At 64.2% G+C, this 16,506-nt stretch overlaps 3 protein-coding genes across 3 annotated transcripts; all 3 read right to left on the bottom strand.

Moving 5' to 3' along the window:
- Positions 1–4,596: 4,596 nt before the first annotated feature.
- On the bottom strand, positions 4,597–7,251 carry EMIHUDRAFT_449016 (hypothetical protein; the record flags this gene model as incomplete). Its single annotated transcript, XM_005790524.1, has 11 exons — positions 4,597–4,741; positions 4,927–4,986; positions 5,063–5,133; positions 5,202–5,244; positions 5,306–5,364; positions 5,506–5,535; positions 5,940–6,129; positions 6,233–6,323; positions 6,407–6,867; positions 6,999–7,141; positions 7,207–7,251. 11 exons carry the CDS (start codon positions 7,249–7,251, stop codon positions 4,597–4,599), a joined length of 1,338 nt encoding a protein of 445 aa, XP_005790581.1.
- Positions 7,252–7,314: 63 nt separating this feature from the next.
- Positions 7,315–7,986, bottom strand: EMIHUDRAFT_200648 (hypothetical protein; the record flags this gene model as incomplete). The annotated part of the gene is made up of 1 exon (XM_005790523.1): positions 7,315–7,986. The coding sequence occupies one exon, from the start codon at positions 7,984–7,986 to the stop codon at positions 7,315–7,317; it is 672 nt and encodes a 223-aa protein (XP_005790580.1).
- Positions 7,987–8,117: 131 nt separating this feature from the next.
- EMIHUDRAFT_200647 (hypothetical protein) lies at positions 8,118–9,193 on the bottom strand (the record flags this gene model as incomplete). Its single annotated transcript, XM_005790522.1, has 4 exons — positions 8,118–8,147; positions 8,307–8,482; positions 8,558–8,786; positions 8,891–9,193. 4 exons carry the CDS (start codon positions 9,191–9,193, stop codon positions 8,118–8,120), a joined length of 738 nt encoding a protein of 245 aa, XP_005790579.1.
- Positions 9,194–16,506: the final 7,313 nt, after the last annotated feature.

Below are 16,506 nucleotides of genomic sequence, written 5' to 3'. Positions count from 1 at the left end.
TGGGTCGGACGAGAAGGGACCGCCGTTCATGGCAGCGAGAGCGTAGAGGAGCAACCTGTGCATCGCCAGCACAGAGCCAGCACGTGCCTCGAATCGGTGAGGGGATCGTGGCGGCGATCGCTGGACGTGTCCCTTCGACGGCGAACTCCACCGCCTTGGGGCTTTTGGAAAAATGCTTCCCAGAAGACTTGAGTTGTAAAGTTTTCTAGGGCCCCTCCGGACCGAGGGGGGGAGAGGCCGCTCGCCAAGCCCCGTCGATGAGTGGTCAGATGGTTAGTGCCCGAGAGCGAGGGGTCCGGGGGGGAGCACAAACATAGGACGCCCAGCCTTGCCCTCGTGCCGCCGAGTGCATATCCTATGCGAGAGAGATCCCCTGTGCCCTGTGCCCAGCCCTCTCCGCGCGGCGATGCGCCCTCCCCCCTCGCTTTTGCAAAATCCTGCAAAGGTGGGGACGTGTCTGTCCTCGACCCAGCCCTAGCTTGGGATGTCCGTTGTATTTATTTATTTTATTTTCGAGGGGGGGAGACCGAACGGAGAAGCCTCGAGGGGTGACGTCGAGTGAGGATGTACGTCGTGGGCGTGTCTCTGGTCTGGTGTTTATTAGCTCCGAGTAGAGGGGGCGCTCCGCTGCTAGGGGAAACCTGGAGCGCGGACTAACCCTCGGAGACCCGTGTTTACTTTAAGGCCCTTTCCCTGAGAACGCGCACCCCCGGGGCTAGGGCTCTCTAGCCCGTAACCCGATCCCGATCATCCGGCCCGCTGGGTGCGCTTCTTAGCTCCCCGGCCCTGGATGTGAGGCTGCCAACTGCACTCCAAGTGCTCCAAGTATCCTAACGGTGTGGGGGCGCGGAGGGCTTGTTGGCGAGCCAAAATGGTATGTCCGAGGCGCTGCGCTAGGCTCAAAGCGAGTTCGCGTTGCGCTAGGCTCAGACGGCGAGTTCGCGCTGCGCTAGGCTCACAGATGGCAAAGAAGGCCATAAATCTCTCTCTCTCTCAGATGGCGAGTGCGCTGCGATAGATTTGCGCTGCGATGAAAAGACCCCATTATAGGAGCCGATAACCCAAGGGGGGAATACCGCTCGATGCGTTTTCTTCTTACGTCCAACTCCGGCAGTTGGTCCAGCATGGCAGCCTCCGGCGACCAGGCTCTGCAGCTTCAGATTCGGAATCTGCAGCAAAAGATCGACTTCTAGCACAGGGAGATCAAAAAGCGCGACAAGCACATTCGCGATCTCCGCGACGCCTCGTCGCCGACCTCGAGCGCCTCGAACGGTCGATCTGCCGCCTCTCGCTGCAGATGGAGCACATGCAGCTCGTCATCAAGAACCCTCGCCTTCGCCCCCGCCACTCCGAACTACCCGCCGCCCGCCCATGCCAACTTCCGTCGCCCTCCTCCTCCCGCCTTCCCGCCCTCCGCCCTCGCCATCCCCCCTCTGTGCGTTCCACCCCGCCCGCTCCCTCCCACTTGGCGCCCATGCATTCCGCCCTCCGCCCTCGCCCTCCGCCCTTGCCCTGGCCGGCCTGGGTAACCCAAAAGTGCCCCAAGGGCTCTGAGTTGGCCTGATGGACACGAAACCTAGAAGAAGAGAGAAGAGAGAGAGAGAGTCGTGATTTCTTGGTTTTCAAAATCTTCGCTCTCGAAACCTTGGCAACGACAAGACCAAAACATGGGCAGAGGAGCGAGAAAGAATGTAGGATGAGGGCGCCTGTTACGGCATGGAGGGTGAGCCACGCCGAACGGAAGGAGTCCGGAGAAGTCGAATCCGATGAGGACGACACGCCAGTGGTAATCCCGTCGTCAGCTGTCACGATGTATCTAGATACCCTCGTGGGGCGCTGGCCCTGCGGGCGGCCGGGGTGCGGGTGGCGCGGCGGCGGCGGCGCGCGGTCGGACCCGGGCATCGCTCGGCAGAGCGGAATTTCTTACCTTTTGATAATTAAATAAGAAAACAGCCCATGAGGTATTCTCAAGCGAGATTGCATTCTCCATCACAACCTCTAGAGGCGGGCGAGATGAGGGAGGACCTACTGCTGCACAGAGGTACTGCAAGAAAGTGTGTATACACGTACAGAGCGATTGCGCAGATTCATACCACGCCCGGCCGCGAGAGGAAGAGCGACGACAGCGATGGAAGCCGTCGACCCCGTGCGGGCAAAGGAGGCGCGGTGCCCTTCCCCACCATGGATACGCGAGCGGGTCCACGGTTCTGTAACGGCTGATGGTACATGTGCAGCGCGCGCGCATAGACAGTGATGGTGGCTCACCTCACCCGTCGCACCAGGGCTCCAGTTCCACCTCTCGCTCGCGGATCTCGACTCTACCGTCCCAGTAAGGCAGTCTGGGCACAAAAATATCCCCCCCCCTACTTTCAAGAAGAAACCGGTGTGTCGTGGGCCCGGAGATGTGCTTTTATGTGAACGCCCGGGGCTTCGCCCAGCACCACTCGCAACAGCTCTCTCGCGCCGCCGTCTGTGGCGACGCGCAAAACATCAACAACGCTGCTCGCAACATGCGAGAGAGATTTTTATTAACATGCGTGTCGCGCACTCATTCATGACCGGTCTCAATGTCCCACCCCCCTGCGCGCGGGCCTTCTAGGCCCGCGGGTAGTCTCACCCCATCCCCAGGGCCTCCAGGGCTCGCACCTCAACCTCTCACAGACCAGCGCATGCGCCATCGGACGTATTTTCTTGTCAATAACAAGGCTGTGAACAGCGTTTGAGCTCTGCCACCGCCTGCCAGCCGCCAGCCGCCCTCTTGCGTTCATCCCAGGGCGGCCGCTCCGCGTCATCGCCGCCTCGGCTACCGCCGCCGCTATCGCCGCCGCCGCCGCCGCTATCGCCGCCGCCGCCGCCGCCGCCGCCGTGCAGCGAACTGGATGGTCCCCGGAGGCGACGCTTGCCGTACTGTGCTTGACTTGGGAAACTGTAGCAGCTACTACGCTGGCCCCTACCAGAAGAAGGGAAATGACCCCGACGACGACACGTGGCGGCTATGCAGGCCGCATTCCAACCTTAGCAAGGACGAGGTGTGCCAGGGCGATGCGATCAGGGGCTGCTTTCCGCTGCCGCCGCTGCCGTCCAGCGCCACAGCCTCCATGGCCGTGCTGCTAGCCGGCCAGGTGCGCAGCTTCGCGGAAGTCGAGCAGCGCCGGACGCTCCTCGCATGGTTGGCGTGCGTTTCTTTTTGTCGTGTTTGAGAGCGAGTGACGGATAAAGTCGTGTGAAAGAGCTGTGAAAGCGAAAGTATCGAAATTAATTGCGCGCCGCAGGCGAAGAAAATTTTCAGGGTTTTTTTTCCTACGCCAAAGAAATCGAAGATTTCGGCGGGCGCCCGAACGCGGTATGGAGCACGCGCGCTGCCCGGCATGCCTGCAGCATCCAAACGAGACGCACGGCGTCGCTCAGCCGTGTCCACGCGGCTTCGCTCCTGTCCTAACCGGCGCCATCTGGGCGGCTGCTGCGGAGCTGCTGCCGGCGGTGCGGCAACTGGCCGACAGATACAATGCTCAGGGCACCCGCCGGCGATTCACTGGAAAGGAACGAAGGCGCCGCTGTCGGCGATTCACCGCCGTTCGTTCCCGTCTCTCAAGCTGGCTACACCGTCCATGGACGAGGGAGACGTCGCCTCCTCTTTCGTCCCGGGCACTGTTCGCGCCGGAAGGCACCGTACACTGCGAAGTACATTAACCTTCATCCCTCCTACCGCCGGCCGGGAGTGCAGCCTTCGCCATCGCTGAGTGAGATTATCCTCGACTTTGGCACCTGCGAAGTAATGAACAACATGCAGTACGTCATATGCAATGGCGCTATGACAGCCCTGCGATGGGCGTCCTCGACGCAGACGAGGCGGAGCTCATCTGCACGGCGCAGATCGCCGACTTTCTCTCTCTCCCTGCGCGAGTGGTTGCGCCACCGTGGATGAGGCATATGGGCTGGGCAGGGGAGTTGGTAGAGGAGGTCGACTGAGGGCGCGAGGCCGCCAATCGTCACAGTCTGCTGCTGACTGTCGGTCGCTGACTGGTTGCGCATCGCGCTGGCCGCGCAGCGGCCTTTAGAAAATTTTGGCCGCAGGCCTAGTTTTGGAGAAGATCAAATAATAAGCGCCGGTGAGGCTTTCAGAAGCTGCCGTTTGCGGCTTCCTAAGTCAATTTTTCGAGAGGAACGTTTTGGCTTAGCTATAACGGCTCCAAAGTCGCGCGATCATCGAGTTTTGAGTCAATAATTATGAAAGGAAGGGGCTGGCGAGAATTATAGCTAAGCCAATCGATTCAGCGTGCTCTGAAACGCCCAAAACCGTCGAGTTTTTTGCGGTAGGCAAAATAGAGCACTTAATATTTGATCTTTCTTGGCCACGGCCACGATTACCCGTCACTCGCTCTTGAGATCTCTAAAAATATATAAGAGTCTGAGGGCGGCCACTTCCATGTGCCCCCCCCCCCCCCCCCCCCAAGGCCGCAAGGGCGGCGGCTCTACAAAAATAAATCATTCGAAAATAAATGGTACAACATCAACAACAGGATACACAGAGGTCGCGCACCCCCAAAAGAGCACGATCACGACACAATAAATCCGCACCGAGGCAGAGCCTGCTACCTAGGGCAAGTGCGCCGCGTACCACGCCTCGAGGGCTCGCAGCGCCCCCTCCCCCTGCTCGGTGTGCTGGTGCGGCCCGAAGTGACCCATCCCGTGTGCGGCGCCGGGGTAGACGCGCAGCTCCGCGCGGTTGCCGCTTGCGAGCCTACGCCATGAGCATGAAAGTCGGGGTGGGGAACATATCGTGAAGGTAGAGAGCATCGCGTGGGCTGCGAATACAGCAAACTACAGCCGGATGCCGTCGAATTTGTGTCCTCGCGAGTGCAGCTGGAATACTACGAGTAAAACAGATCTTATTCCGCATCTAGGCCACCGATCCAGCGCGCGTACATGAAGAGGGAATCCTCGAGGAGAGCGTCCTCGGTCCCCACGCTGAGCAGCGGGATGGGGCTGGTCAGCGCATAATGGCAACGCAAACCACAACCCCGGGTGAGGTGGCAGGGACGGAGCTCGCGTGTGGCCAGACCTGAGCAGGGCGGGAGGCATGCCACCGAGGTCGGCGTGCAGCGGCGAGACGTCCGGGTCGCGCAGCCGCGCCTGCAGGAAGGTTCAGAGGAGCTTCACGGAAGGGTCCACTGCAGCGGCGAGTCCGGGTCGCGCAAAACTGTGGCCGCGTCGAAGCCGGTGCCGAGGTACTGCGAGCGGAACCTAGAGGGGCGTGCGGAGAGGCATTCAGAGCAGGTTCGCTGTAGGTCGGCGCCGGGAGCACTGCGAGCGGAGCCAGCGCAGCTCATTCGCGGTCTCGACCAGTCTCTTCTCGCCCCACGCCTAGAAGGTTGCTAGAAGGTTCGTAGAAGGTTCCTGCGGTCTCGACCAGTCTCTTCTCGCCCCACGCCTGACAGGGGGGGTGAAAAGGGATGCAGGAGGACGCGCCCCGCGCCCCGCGCTAGAGGGGGCTACAGAGAGCACCGCCGGCGTCAGCTCTGCTGGCGGCCCTCCCTAGCACCAGGGGTATGTGGGCTGGTTGGAAGCGCGGTGCCTTGAAGAAGGGCGTCTCGGCGAGGTCGAACCAGCCGTAGGTCAGGGCGACCGCCGCAAAGAGCGATCGCCGTTCCGGCGGGGGGAGGCGGACGAGCAGCGACGCGGCGAGGTAGCCTGCAGGAGAGGGCTCAGAGAACGTTCGCGCGCGAGGCGGACGATCAGGCAGCGGCGAGGTCGCCTCCCGCCGACTCGCCAACCTACGCCACGAACACACCCGAGTCGGGGCGGGGAAGCGGCATCGCGCACCGCTTGAATCCACGGGAAACGAACAGAGGGAGAGGAGTGTGGCCAATGCAGCTGAACACAGCCGATGCGCTGGTCGGAATACACGGGCTCGTGTTCCGCATCTGGAACTCGCAAACCATCAGCAGGGGTGCCTCGGGTCCGATCCGCGCTGCGGCGCGGCCCTCGGGCGAGTCGAGCCAGAGTGCGGCGGCGTGGCAGTCGTCGAGCGCCGCGGGGTGGGTGTGCTCCGGGCTCAGCCGGTAGTCGACCGAGACGACCGTCAGACCGCACGCCTGATGCGTGTCAGTCGTCTTGTCCTCCGGCTGTCTGGCCAGAAGCAACGGCGTGGAGTGGGCCGCATCCCCGTCCCCCGAGTGAGCATTGAGTGTGCATTGCGCGTGCGTGCCCGCGCCCGGTGTACATTTAACACAACGCCTCCGCGTGCCGCAGCAGCCGCTCGTCGTTCTGGCCCATCGCAGAGCCGATGACGAAGCCTCCGCCATGGAGGTGCAGCAGTGCGCCTATGGATTGGTGATTCATGGATTAATGATTCACCCATCACTTATCATAGTTAGACCGCCGGCATGCAGGTGCAGCAATGCACCTCGCGGCGCCGCTTCCGCCGCCGCGGACGGGAAGAAGAGGCGGGCAGCCACATCGGGCGAGCCGTCCAGCCCGGCGAGGCTCACATCCACGCAGCGTGCCGGGTCGCCGTGCTTGAAGGCTGCGTGCCGGAGCGTGCGGTAGGCTGGCACGCCGAGCTCCATCATTGTGGGCGTCTTCTCAGCCTCCTCGATGACCCTCTTGTTGAGTGCGGCCAGCTCGGGAGGCGTAGATGAAAACCACTCTGGCTGGAGCTGATTGATCGGCGGTGGGCAAGTGGGCGGGGGCGATGAGGAGAGCTGATGCATGACAAGAGTCGCTCCTCGGCAGCGGCGCGATGCGAAGGCTGCAAGCGGTGCAGCGTTCGACAAGATGCCTTTTTGCATGAGACCGAAGCGGAATGGAGTAGCGGAAGGCTCGCTGGCACTCTCCACTGTCTGCAATTGGCGCAGCCACTCCTCGCTGCTCGGAGCAGGCTGGGGCGCTATACACAGCACTCTCTTCTTTCGCCGGAGGGTACAAGTCAAAAAAAGAATTTTTTGGCCTCACACGCACGAATGGAGAAAGTGAATGACGACCAGAAATGGCCTCACCACGCGACCACCGACGCGCCATAGCCGATTGAGCCGTCCTCCCGCACCGCCGCCGCCGTGCCGGGCCCCGACACGTACGAGCCCGTCTCCGCGGGCGTGAGGCCCTCCATCCGCTGGATGCTGCGCCGGACGGCGTCCTCCACCTATGCCGGCAGAGGCTCAGTTTGGCCTCCGGTGCGTGCCGTCAGGCTGGTCGCTGCTTGCGAACCCCGGCCTTGAGCGGCGGTGAGTCCTTGCCGCCGCGGAGGCCCATGTCGGTCGCCACCCAGCCGGGGTCAAAGGCGACGACGCAAGACTGCGGGTGCGACTCGCCTGATCATCCAACACACGCCGGCGAGTTGGCCGTCTCGGAAGTGTCGCGGAGGTGGCTCGGGCGTGGCTCGCCCAGCTCGAGGGCGGCCAGCGCCGTGGCCATGTTGAGGGCCGCCTTGGAGGAGCGGTATGCGAGGTCGGTGGCCGCAATGTTGCCGAACGCGCGGCGGGTGTGCGCTGCCAGCGAGCAGGAGCCGAGGCCGGAGCTGACGTTGAGCACTTTGAACGCGCCCGCCCGCTTGAGCGCCGGCAGGCAAGCGGAGAGCACTCGCATCGGCCCGACCGTGTTGGTTGCGAGCACGGCCTGTGCAAGAATGTTGATTTTGAACGGGCCGTGACAGAGCTTACCGGCCGCTCTCCTCGTGGCCTCCATAGCGGAATAGTCCATCTCGCCGAGCGTCTTGTCGGGGCCGCACTCATCTGGCCGGATGCCCGCATTGTTCACGAGCAAGTCGAGGTCGACGCCCTCGAGCGCAGCAGCAAGTCCGGCAACCGAGGCCGGATCGGCCACGTCGAGCATGACCGGCGTGACGTTGAGAGGTGCGAGTGCGGGAGCGGCCGGACCGGCTCGGCACGCGGCGTAGACCGTCCACCCTTTATCGGAAAGCTGCCTGCACCACTCGAGGCCGAGGCCGCGCGACGCACCGGTCACGAGCGCAGTGGGCATGCGGCGCATTTGTCGGATGGAGCGGGAGAGAGGCCCGAGCGGCTGCCAAGATGGAGGGGAACAGACAGCGGAGTCGCGATCGTTTTTCTTTCTTTTGAGAGAATCAAAGCCTCTTGCCCTTGCCCCTTCAAATTTTCTTTTTATGGATGCAAGCTCATCCTATTACCTCCCTGCTCGCAAAAACGTACACACATACACATGAATACATGTACTTACCCGCCTGACATCTATAACGGTTTTGCCCCTCCTAACCTGCGTTCGGAGTGCCCGCGACGCCAAGCGCTCGCAACGAGTCCGCAGCCGCTGGCGGGGCCGAGCACGCGCCACACTCGCGCCGCAGCGCGCTCAGGCGCGCACAGCGCGGGCAGCAGCAGGCCGACCGCCGCCCACAAGATGTACTTGTTCGCTCCGCCGTCAAGCCGCGCGATCGCCGCGGCGTTGGCGACGGTGAAGGCCACGGGCAGCACGCCGCGTGCGCTGAAGTCGTCCAGGACGACGGCGAGGCCTAGTCCCGCACACAGCAGGTCGACGTGGACCGACGCGAGGGCCAGGCGAGGGGCAGAGGTGGACGTGGGCGCACCAAACCCCAGGAGACCCGCGTAAAGGCACAGGTCCTGGCGGTGGGTGATGAGGCCGCGCCGCTGCAGCGTCATCACAAAGGCGGCGCTCTGGATGACGCACAGCGACACGAGCTGCACGCTCAGGCGGCCACGTGTGAGCAAGCAGCCCGTCGTCGCGTGGAACTGCGTCGCCGACATCAAGTACTGGGCGCCCGCGGGCGCGGCCAGGTCGCGAATCGTGCGGCTCGACTCGCCACGCCGCGCGTACCAAGCGGTGAAATGTCGGCCGCCGCCATGGCGCAGAGGACAACAAGCAGTGGCGGGAGGCACGTTTCGGCATGCGGATAACGCACCGCGATGGCCATGAGAACCAGCGAGCGGAGTGTGAAGACGAGCGCATGCCAGCGGTACTCGGGCCAGATCCGTGAGCCCGTGACGATGCGACGGCGTGGAATGGAGAAGGTCAATCCGCTGAGCTGCAGCAGCAGGTGAGGCGCTAGACTTGCGGCAGAACTCCAGCCGTTCTGGTCGGCGAAGCCCATGTCATCTGCGCCGGCAAAAAAGGCGTGGTAGCGGTACGCGAAGTGTAGGAGCGCGTACAGTCCAAGTAGCTTGTGGCCGTGCCACCGATCCTCGCGAGAGGAGAGCTTGGCCATTCGTGTCGCCTGACGCGGCGACCATGCCCGAACAGAAGAAACTCGGATGGCTCAGGACGACCTTGACCTTTTTTCGTGGTGCTCGCTCATCAGTGAAACAAAAAATTCGACTTCAAACAATCGAGGCGTGACAAAGACACGCCGTGCCGCGCCGGCACCGTGACCTTGCCCTCATGGCGCTCGCTTCCGTGAACGTGAGCGTCGCCGTCCTCACCTGGCAGTCGGACGCAAAAGCGTCCGCCGATAATTGCGCTTTCGACTGGTCCGTCAGTGGCGCGTGCTGGCTCACTCTCCCGTTCGCGCAGGCGATCGTTGCAGTCGCCCTCACGGCTGTCACGGACTTCAACTCGCGGGAGCCTGCTGCGTTGCCCGTACTTGGGTCCTTGAAGGGATGCGACAAGCAGCTTCAATTCCGGCTGCTCGACAGCGGCGGCACAGCTGCCAAGGCGGACCTATCGCTGGGAGATCTATCTGGCACAGACGTCGTCATCGGTCCTATTCTCGACACAGTCTCTACCACCACGGCGACTTCCACCGGTGCTCGTGACATCCCGCAGATCTCATACGGGTCAACTTCAGCCGACCTGTCCGATACCGTCCTCTATCCTCGCTTCATGAGGACCATCCCCTCGGACGTTGCGGCCGCGTCGGGCCTCTGCTCCTTTTGGAAGCGTGAGCTCGGGCTCTCGACCGTGGCCGTGATACATGAGCAAACCACGTACGGGCGCGCCTACGAGGCAGCAGCAAAGGCAGCGTGCCAGGCCAGCGGCTTGACAGTTGTCAGCGAAGAGTTTTCCGAAGATGCATCGATCCGCGATGACTCGATCCGTTCTGCTGTCGACAGCCTGAGCAGCAGCGGGGCCAAGGCAGTGCTTGTTCTTGCTTTCAACCAATACAGCATTCGCCTTATTGTAAGGTCTGCGATAGACACTGGTCTACTCAGACGTGGCACCTCTTGGGTGTTCACTGAGAGTGTGGGAGGCACCACGCTCGAAATCGACGGCGGCGCGCCACTGAGCGAGGCGGCGCGGATAGCGCTGAACGGCAGTCTGCAGATCAAGGCGGTCGGTGCGACCGACGGCAACCCGCAGTGGACCAAGTTCGCAAACCAGCGCTGGCCGGAGCTTCAGCCTGGAGACTTCAACCCGTTCCTGCCTGCCGACTGGCAGATCATCGACGACTTTTTCAGTACCGTCAATCCAAAAACGAGTGCAGTGCTGCGCGATGGCAGTGTGTTTGCTTACGACGCTGTCATAGCGGCAGGGCTGCTGTCCTGCAAGGTGGCCCCGACGGGGCCACTGCCGGTGAAGTTTGGCACGCAGTTCTGGGAGTCCAAGCAGACCCTGTCGTTTGACGGCCTTTCCGGGCGCGTGGAGTTCGACGAAAAGGGCGACAGGAGCAACGCGAATGTGCAGCTGTTCAACCTGCTCGACCAAGATGGCTTCTCTGAGAAACGCGTAGCACAATTCAGCAACGACACGTGGGTCTGGGAGGGCGGATCTCGCGAGAGCAGCGGCGTGATCTACAACTTTGGGGAGGCGGAACCGCCGTTTGACGCGTCGCCCCCGCCGCCGCAAGCACCACCACTGCCGCCGTCGACCCCGACCCCGCCATTCACGCCATCGTCATTTAGCATCGGGGAGGGTCTTCTTTCCCGGAGTGTCGTATCGGCCATTTGCGCCGTTGGGGCGTGCGCCCTTCTCCTGCTGTGCTTGTACTTCGCACTTCGCCGCAAACGCCCAGTCACCGTGGCACCCAAGGATGAACTCCATCGCATGGAGTCGGAGATAACGGAGGTGTTCAGTCGCATGTCGGGGCGCTTCAACGCCGAGGAGGTGACGTTGACCAACATCCTCGACTCCTACGACCGCTTCGCCTCGGCGCCGCGCGAGCTCGTCTTCGGCCGGCCAGCGCAAGCGGCGCTAGGCGTCGAGGCGTACATGTGCGTGCCAGAGAACATCGTTCACCAGGGCCGGATCGACGGGACCGCGGCCATCGTGAACGAGGTGACTGTGATCCATCGCCGGATCGCCGCACAATCTCGCGCTCCCCCTCTCTCACCCTAGTCGCCTCTCCCTGCAGGTGAGCCTAGCTGGGACGGATGTCGACAAGGAGTGCCTCGCCTACGTCCTGTACGCCGAGGCTGGCTCGAGCGACCTCACCTTTCAGGGCGGCCTCAAGCGCGACTGCGACGAGAACGGCGCCGTGCTGGAGTCGCGCACTGTCTGCGACGGCGCGGCGAGACGCGGCATGCTCCTTCGCGACTTTGTGGCGCACGAGCACTCGCGGCTCGCCAACCTCGAGCAGGCGCACGTCGTCGCCCTGCGGCTGTACACCACCGCCGCCTTCGAGTCGATCAACAACCCCCTCCGAAACTGGGCGCGGTACGAGCGGGGAGAGCCCCACCCGCTGCCCGCGACGGTCGCGCTGCTCCGGGACGCCCTGACGAAGCTCCGCTCAGTGGAGGCCGAGGTCAGCCGCGAGAGCGCCAGCTCGCAGCTCCTCCTCTACCGCGGGATGAAGGACGTGGCCGCGCCCGACAGCTTCATGGCCGACGGGGGCACGGAGCTCGCCCCCATGTCGACGACGTCTGACCTGAGCGTCGCACTGCGCTACTCAGCGAGCCGCACGATGACCTCCGACCACGTGCTGCTGCGGCTGATCACCGACTCCTTCTACGACCGAGGCCCGAACGTATCCTTCTTGTCCGCGTTTCCAAACGAGGCGGAGTACCTGTTCCCGCCGCTGACCTATCTGCAGCCAACCGGCCGTACCGAGACGGTGGCCGCGTGCGGCATGTCCTATCAGGTGGTGGACGTGAAGCCCCGGGTTTAGGTCACGCGGCCGAACGTGGAAGTGCAAGGTGGTTGCATGCAAATGTGCAAGTTGTTGTGTTGAGTGCGCGTGGATGAGGGGGGGGGGGGGGGGGGGGTTCACGTCAACTCTTGACAGGGTTGTACATTTTACAACAAGCAAACGATCGAGGGGTCCCGTACCATGCGGAATCGACCCTATCCAGTGCTCAAGTGCTCAACAAGCAAACGGTTGGAACGCGACCGGACACAACACACAAACACACACACACACACACACACACACACACACACACACACACACACACACACACACACACACACACACACACACAAGAAGAAGAAGATCCCCCCCCCCCCACACACACACTCGCACACGCACGCACACGCGCACACACACATGGGGCGGGGTATCAAATGCGGCGTGACAAATCGCCGATATGGCGGGTGTTTGTGCGCCGACTGCTGGCGCTGGAGCTCCTGGTGCCGCTGCACCAGTCGACGCACTGCCACCAGCAGCCGCTGCGCCAGTCGACGCACTGCCGTCGACCGCCGCACCGTCCTCACCACCGCCACCCGAGTCGGCCACGCCTCGGTGTATCGTGACAGCCTTCCGCAGGCCGTACTTGGCTCCGGGCTGCGCCGTCTTCGCCGACTTCTTTGGCCTCGCTTCGATTGTGCCGACGCTCCCCGTCTTTTTGCTCGCGTGGGCGTCGTCGCAGGGCATCGTCGGAGACGAGGGCGCACAGTGGGCGCGGCGGTGGGTCGGTGCCATCCTGACGGCGCAGTCCTTCGCAAAGATGCCGGGCCACCTCTTCTGGGGCGTCCAGAGCGCGAAACTCGGCAGCCGCAAGGCGCTGACAGTGGTGATGCTCTTGAATGTAACCTTTTTTGCGGTGACAGCTTTCTTCTCCATCGACGGCATTCCGCTCGGTGCGGTCGCTGCGCTCCTCGCCGTCCGCCTGCTGGCTGGCTTCGCTGTCCCCACCGTGCCCGCCTTTGTGTTCCTTTTCGACCGCCAGGAGCCGGGTCCCGCCCTGGTCGCGTCCATTGGAAAATTCGGAGGCTTCATCTTGAGCGGACTGACCCTCGGAGGCGCCGCCGTCGCGGTGCCGTTTGGAGAGCCGTTTGCCATCTGGGGCGGCGTGATGGGCCTCTCCACAGCGATCGCGTTGCTCGCGCTCCTCCCGGTGTACTTTGCTCCGCCCGTGCTGGACAACATTGTGGCGATGCGGAAGAACAAGCCAGAAGGCATCCGGCGGGCCCTCGCGACTCGGGCGCGCTCTTATTGCTCTGGCCTCGTCTCATCATCTCTCCGACTCAGTCTCGTCTCGTCTCCCTCCCCGCTACCTCTCCTCTCCTCTCTCCTCTCCACCCACTCCCCTTGTGACCCTCCTCGCCGCGGAAGACGCCCCACCTGTCTCCGCGCCACAGGAGTTCATCTCGCACGCGCTGACGTCGTTTGCGAGCGGCTGGACGGTGGTCATCCAGGGAGCGCTGCCCGCCGTCCACTACGCGCTCTACTTCGGCTTCAGAGTGCCCGTCATCGCCGCGTGCGCGACCGCACGCCAGCAGCTTAGAGCACGCTCCCCATTCGGCTCGTCACGCCTAGCAGCAAGCAGCCTTAAGGGCTGCCATAGCTCACCCTCGCCACGCGGGGTCAGGTGCGCGGTGGCCTCCTCGGCCCTGACCTTCTTCACCGCAGTCTACGTCGTCCCGAAGCTGGTGGCGCAAGTAGTAGCAGAATGTCACAAGTAGCAGAAGCAGGAGGGAAACCTGCACTCCAAAGTTTGGGCCCCCACCCACACCCAACCGCCCAAGGACTAGGTGGCGCGCTACTCGATTGCCATGTCCATCTACATCGGGCACGGCTGGCAGACGGCCGCCTGCACACTCCTCGCCCTGCCGTGGATCAACCGGCACCCGGTCGCCTTCCCCTTGATGATTGGAGTGCGTGCGGGGCCAGAGAGGGAGGTGACCGCCTAGGAAGCGGCCCTCTGGGCGCTCTCACATACAGACCTGCCCCCCAGGTGCTCACGCCTGGTCTCTGCCTGGCGGTGAACCCGAACCAGAACCGCGTCTCGACGGTCGGACGCATGCACACCGTCAATGGGACCGGCGCTCTGACGGGTGACGTCGCCTCGCCGCCCCCGTGGAGAGCAGGCGCGGGATGGCGTTGGAGAGAGCGAGCGTGCCGTTGTGGGATGACTGCAGGCGTGAGCCGCGTGCTCTTCTCGCTCGGCGAGTGCCTTGGTCCCATCGTCTGCGTCAACGCGCTCTACGCGATCGGGGGCGAGGGTGCGCGGCCTCTCCCCTCGCTTGCTCGAGGAGCTTGGCGCGTGAGCACCGCGCCACTCGCGTGTGGGCATGCTAATAGGGGCGGACCCGAGGAGCGCCCGGATCGGGACCTCTCTGCCCTACGCGCTCAGCGCGGTGATGCACGCACTCATCCTCTGCGCCTACGCTGCGCTAAAGATCTCGCCGCACACGGACCCACATCCGCGCATCCAGTGCCAGCCTCCATCGACGGAGAGCGTGTAGAGTGTAGTACAAAAGGGTGGCAGCGTGGCGTTTTGATCCAGTATATACTCTCGCACACGCACGATTCACACACAACAGGCAAAGCGCGGACGACAACAAAAAGAACTCTCTCACCGACACAGGGGGCGAAAGGGCGAGGGGTTTTCCCGGCTCGTCCGCTGGCCGTGTCGACCCCGTACAGGCCCCCGTGACGCGTGGGGGGGTCACGTAACCACTAACCTCTCTACAGCATGCGCAGATGCGCACACGGCCGATCACACGGCCGCAGCTCGAATACTTCACTCTTGGAAAAAGAGGCGAGAGCGTGATAAAATAGTTGTATATAGAGGGCCGAAGCGTCTAGGCGTGACCCCCCACGGGAGCACAACCCTGACGGAGGTGGAAAAGGGGAGGGCAGGGATTCGCCCTTTCGCCCCCGCAAAATCTGGCGCGCGCCGAATCCCCGACCCGTTTTGCGCCGTGCCCGCTCCTCCCCCACTGATTTGGCTTTGACTGACTGCCTCCCCGGCGGGGCTGAGGCGGCGGTTTGGGCCGCGGGGTCGCCACCCCCCTCAGTCGAAGACGCCCGCCCGGAGCCACTTTGGCGAGGCGCCAAAGTAGTCGACAAAGGCGGCATCGTCGGGGCGCGACGACTTGATGTGGCCGAGCGTGACCAGCTTGGTGCAAAACTGCTGCGCGAGCGGGAAGCGCGGCCCGCCGCCGGCGGCGCCCGCGCCGAGGAGCTCGCCGCGTCCCGTGTACGGCGCCTCGACCCGGACAGTGCGGTGGAGAGAGGCCTGCACCCGCTCGGCGGCGAACTCCTCCTCGGTCTGCTCGAACTGCTCGAGCTGCTCGAGCCCCGCCACCCCGCCGACGAGCTTGGCCCACTCAGCCTTGAGCTGCTGCTGCGACGGGTCGAACGAGACGACCGCCTGACGGCGAGGGAGGCGGCGGAGAGGGAGGCGGCGGAGAGGGAGGCGGCGGTGAGGGAGGCGGCGGTGAGGGAGGCGGCGGTGAGGGAGGCGGCGGTGAGGGAGGCGGCGGTGAGGGAGGCGGCGGTGAGGGAGGCGGCGGAGAGAGGAGGGAGAGAGAGAGAGAGGAAGGGAGAGAGAGAGAGGAGTCGCGCTGAGCAGAGAGAAGAGAAGTTAGCCGGCCGCCTGGCCTCGCGCGTTGGTCATCGCGAACGGCAGCGCGAGCGGGAGCAGCTCGTCCAAGCTCGTGGCCGCCGGCCCGACCCGCAGCGCCGTGCGCCGCCCATCCATCGGCGGCCGCTGCAGGCCATACAGCGCCGTGCGCTGCCCAAAGGCGCGACGCGGCCCGTCCGCCGCCGTGAGGAGATATGCGCCGATCTGCCGCACGTACCCGCGCGCCTCGGCCGCCCCCGCGGCCGACACAAACGCGTCGACGACCGCGGCGGCGCGCTTGGCGGCCTCGCCGCTCGACGGCGCCGCGGACGGCGAAGCGGCGGGCGGCGGCGGCGCGGCGGCGGCGGCGCCGAGCGCGCGGAGGTGCTCCGTCGAGTAGTGCGAGAAATAGGCTGCTTGCGCCGAGGGCACCACCATCGGGAAGACCGTGACATCCGCCATCGACGAGAGCGGCGGCAGCTCGCCGAAGCACTCGCCGTCCTGCGGCCGCGCCTGCGCCGAGAGCACGGGCGCGTCCGCGTCGCCGACCGAGTAGACGCAGAGCGCCGACCGCTCGAACACGCGCCGCGCGAACCGAAAGTGGTCGGGCGGCGAGCCCGCGGCGACGGCCGGCGCCGCGTCGCGCCCGACGGCGCCGTTGACGGAGCAAGTGATGGGCTGGTGTCGGACGAGCCACGCACCGACGGCGTCGGCCTACGGGCGCGAGTCAGACGCGTCACTGCACGCGTGTACGCGCCGGCCGGGCCATGCACGCTCGTCCGTGCTGCCGACTCGTCCGACGCGATGTCGACGCCGGCGGGTGGCGTCGCCACGTCGAGCACGACCTGGCGCCAGT

Source organism: Emiliania huxleyi (assembly GCF_000372725.1).
Source record: "Emiliania huxleyi CCMP1516 chromosome Unknown EMIHUscaffold_12, whole genome shotgun sequence".
In the NCBI taxonomy this organism is placed as follows: Eukaryota; Haptophyta; order Isochrysidales; family Noelaerhabdaceae; genus Emiliania; species Emiliania huxleyi.
Note: the sequence above shows the minus strand (reverse complement) of the source record. Positions and strands in the feature narration are given on the sequence as shown.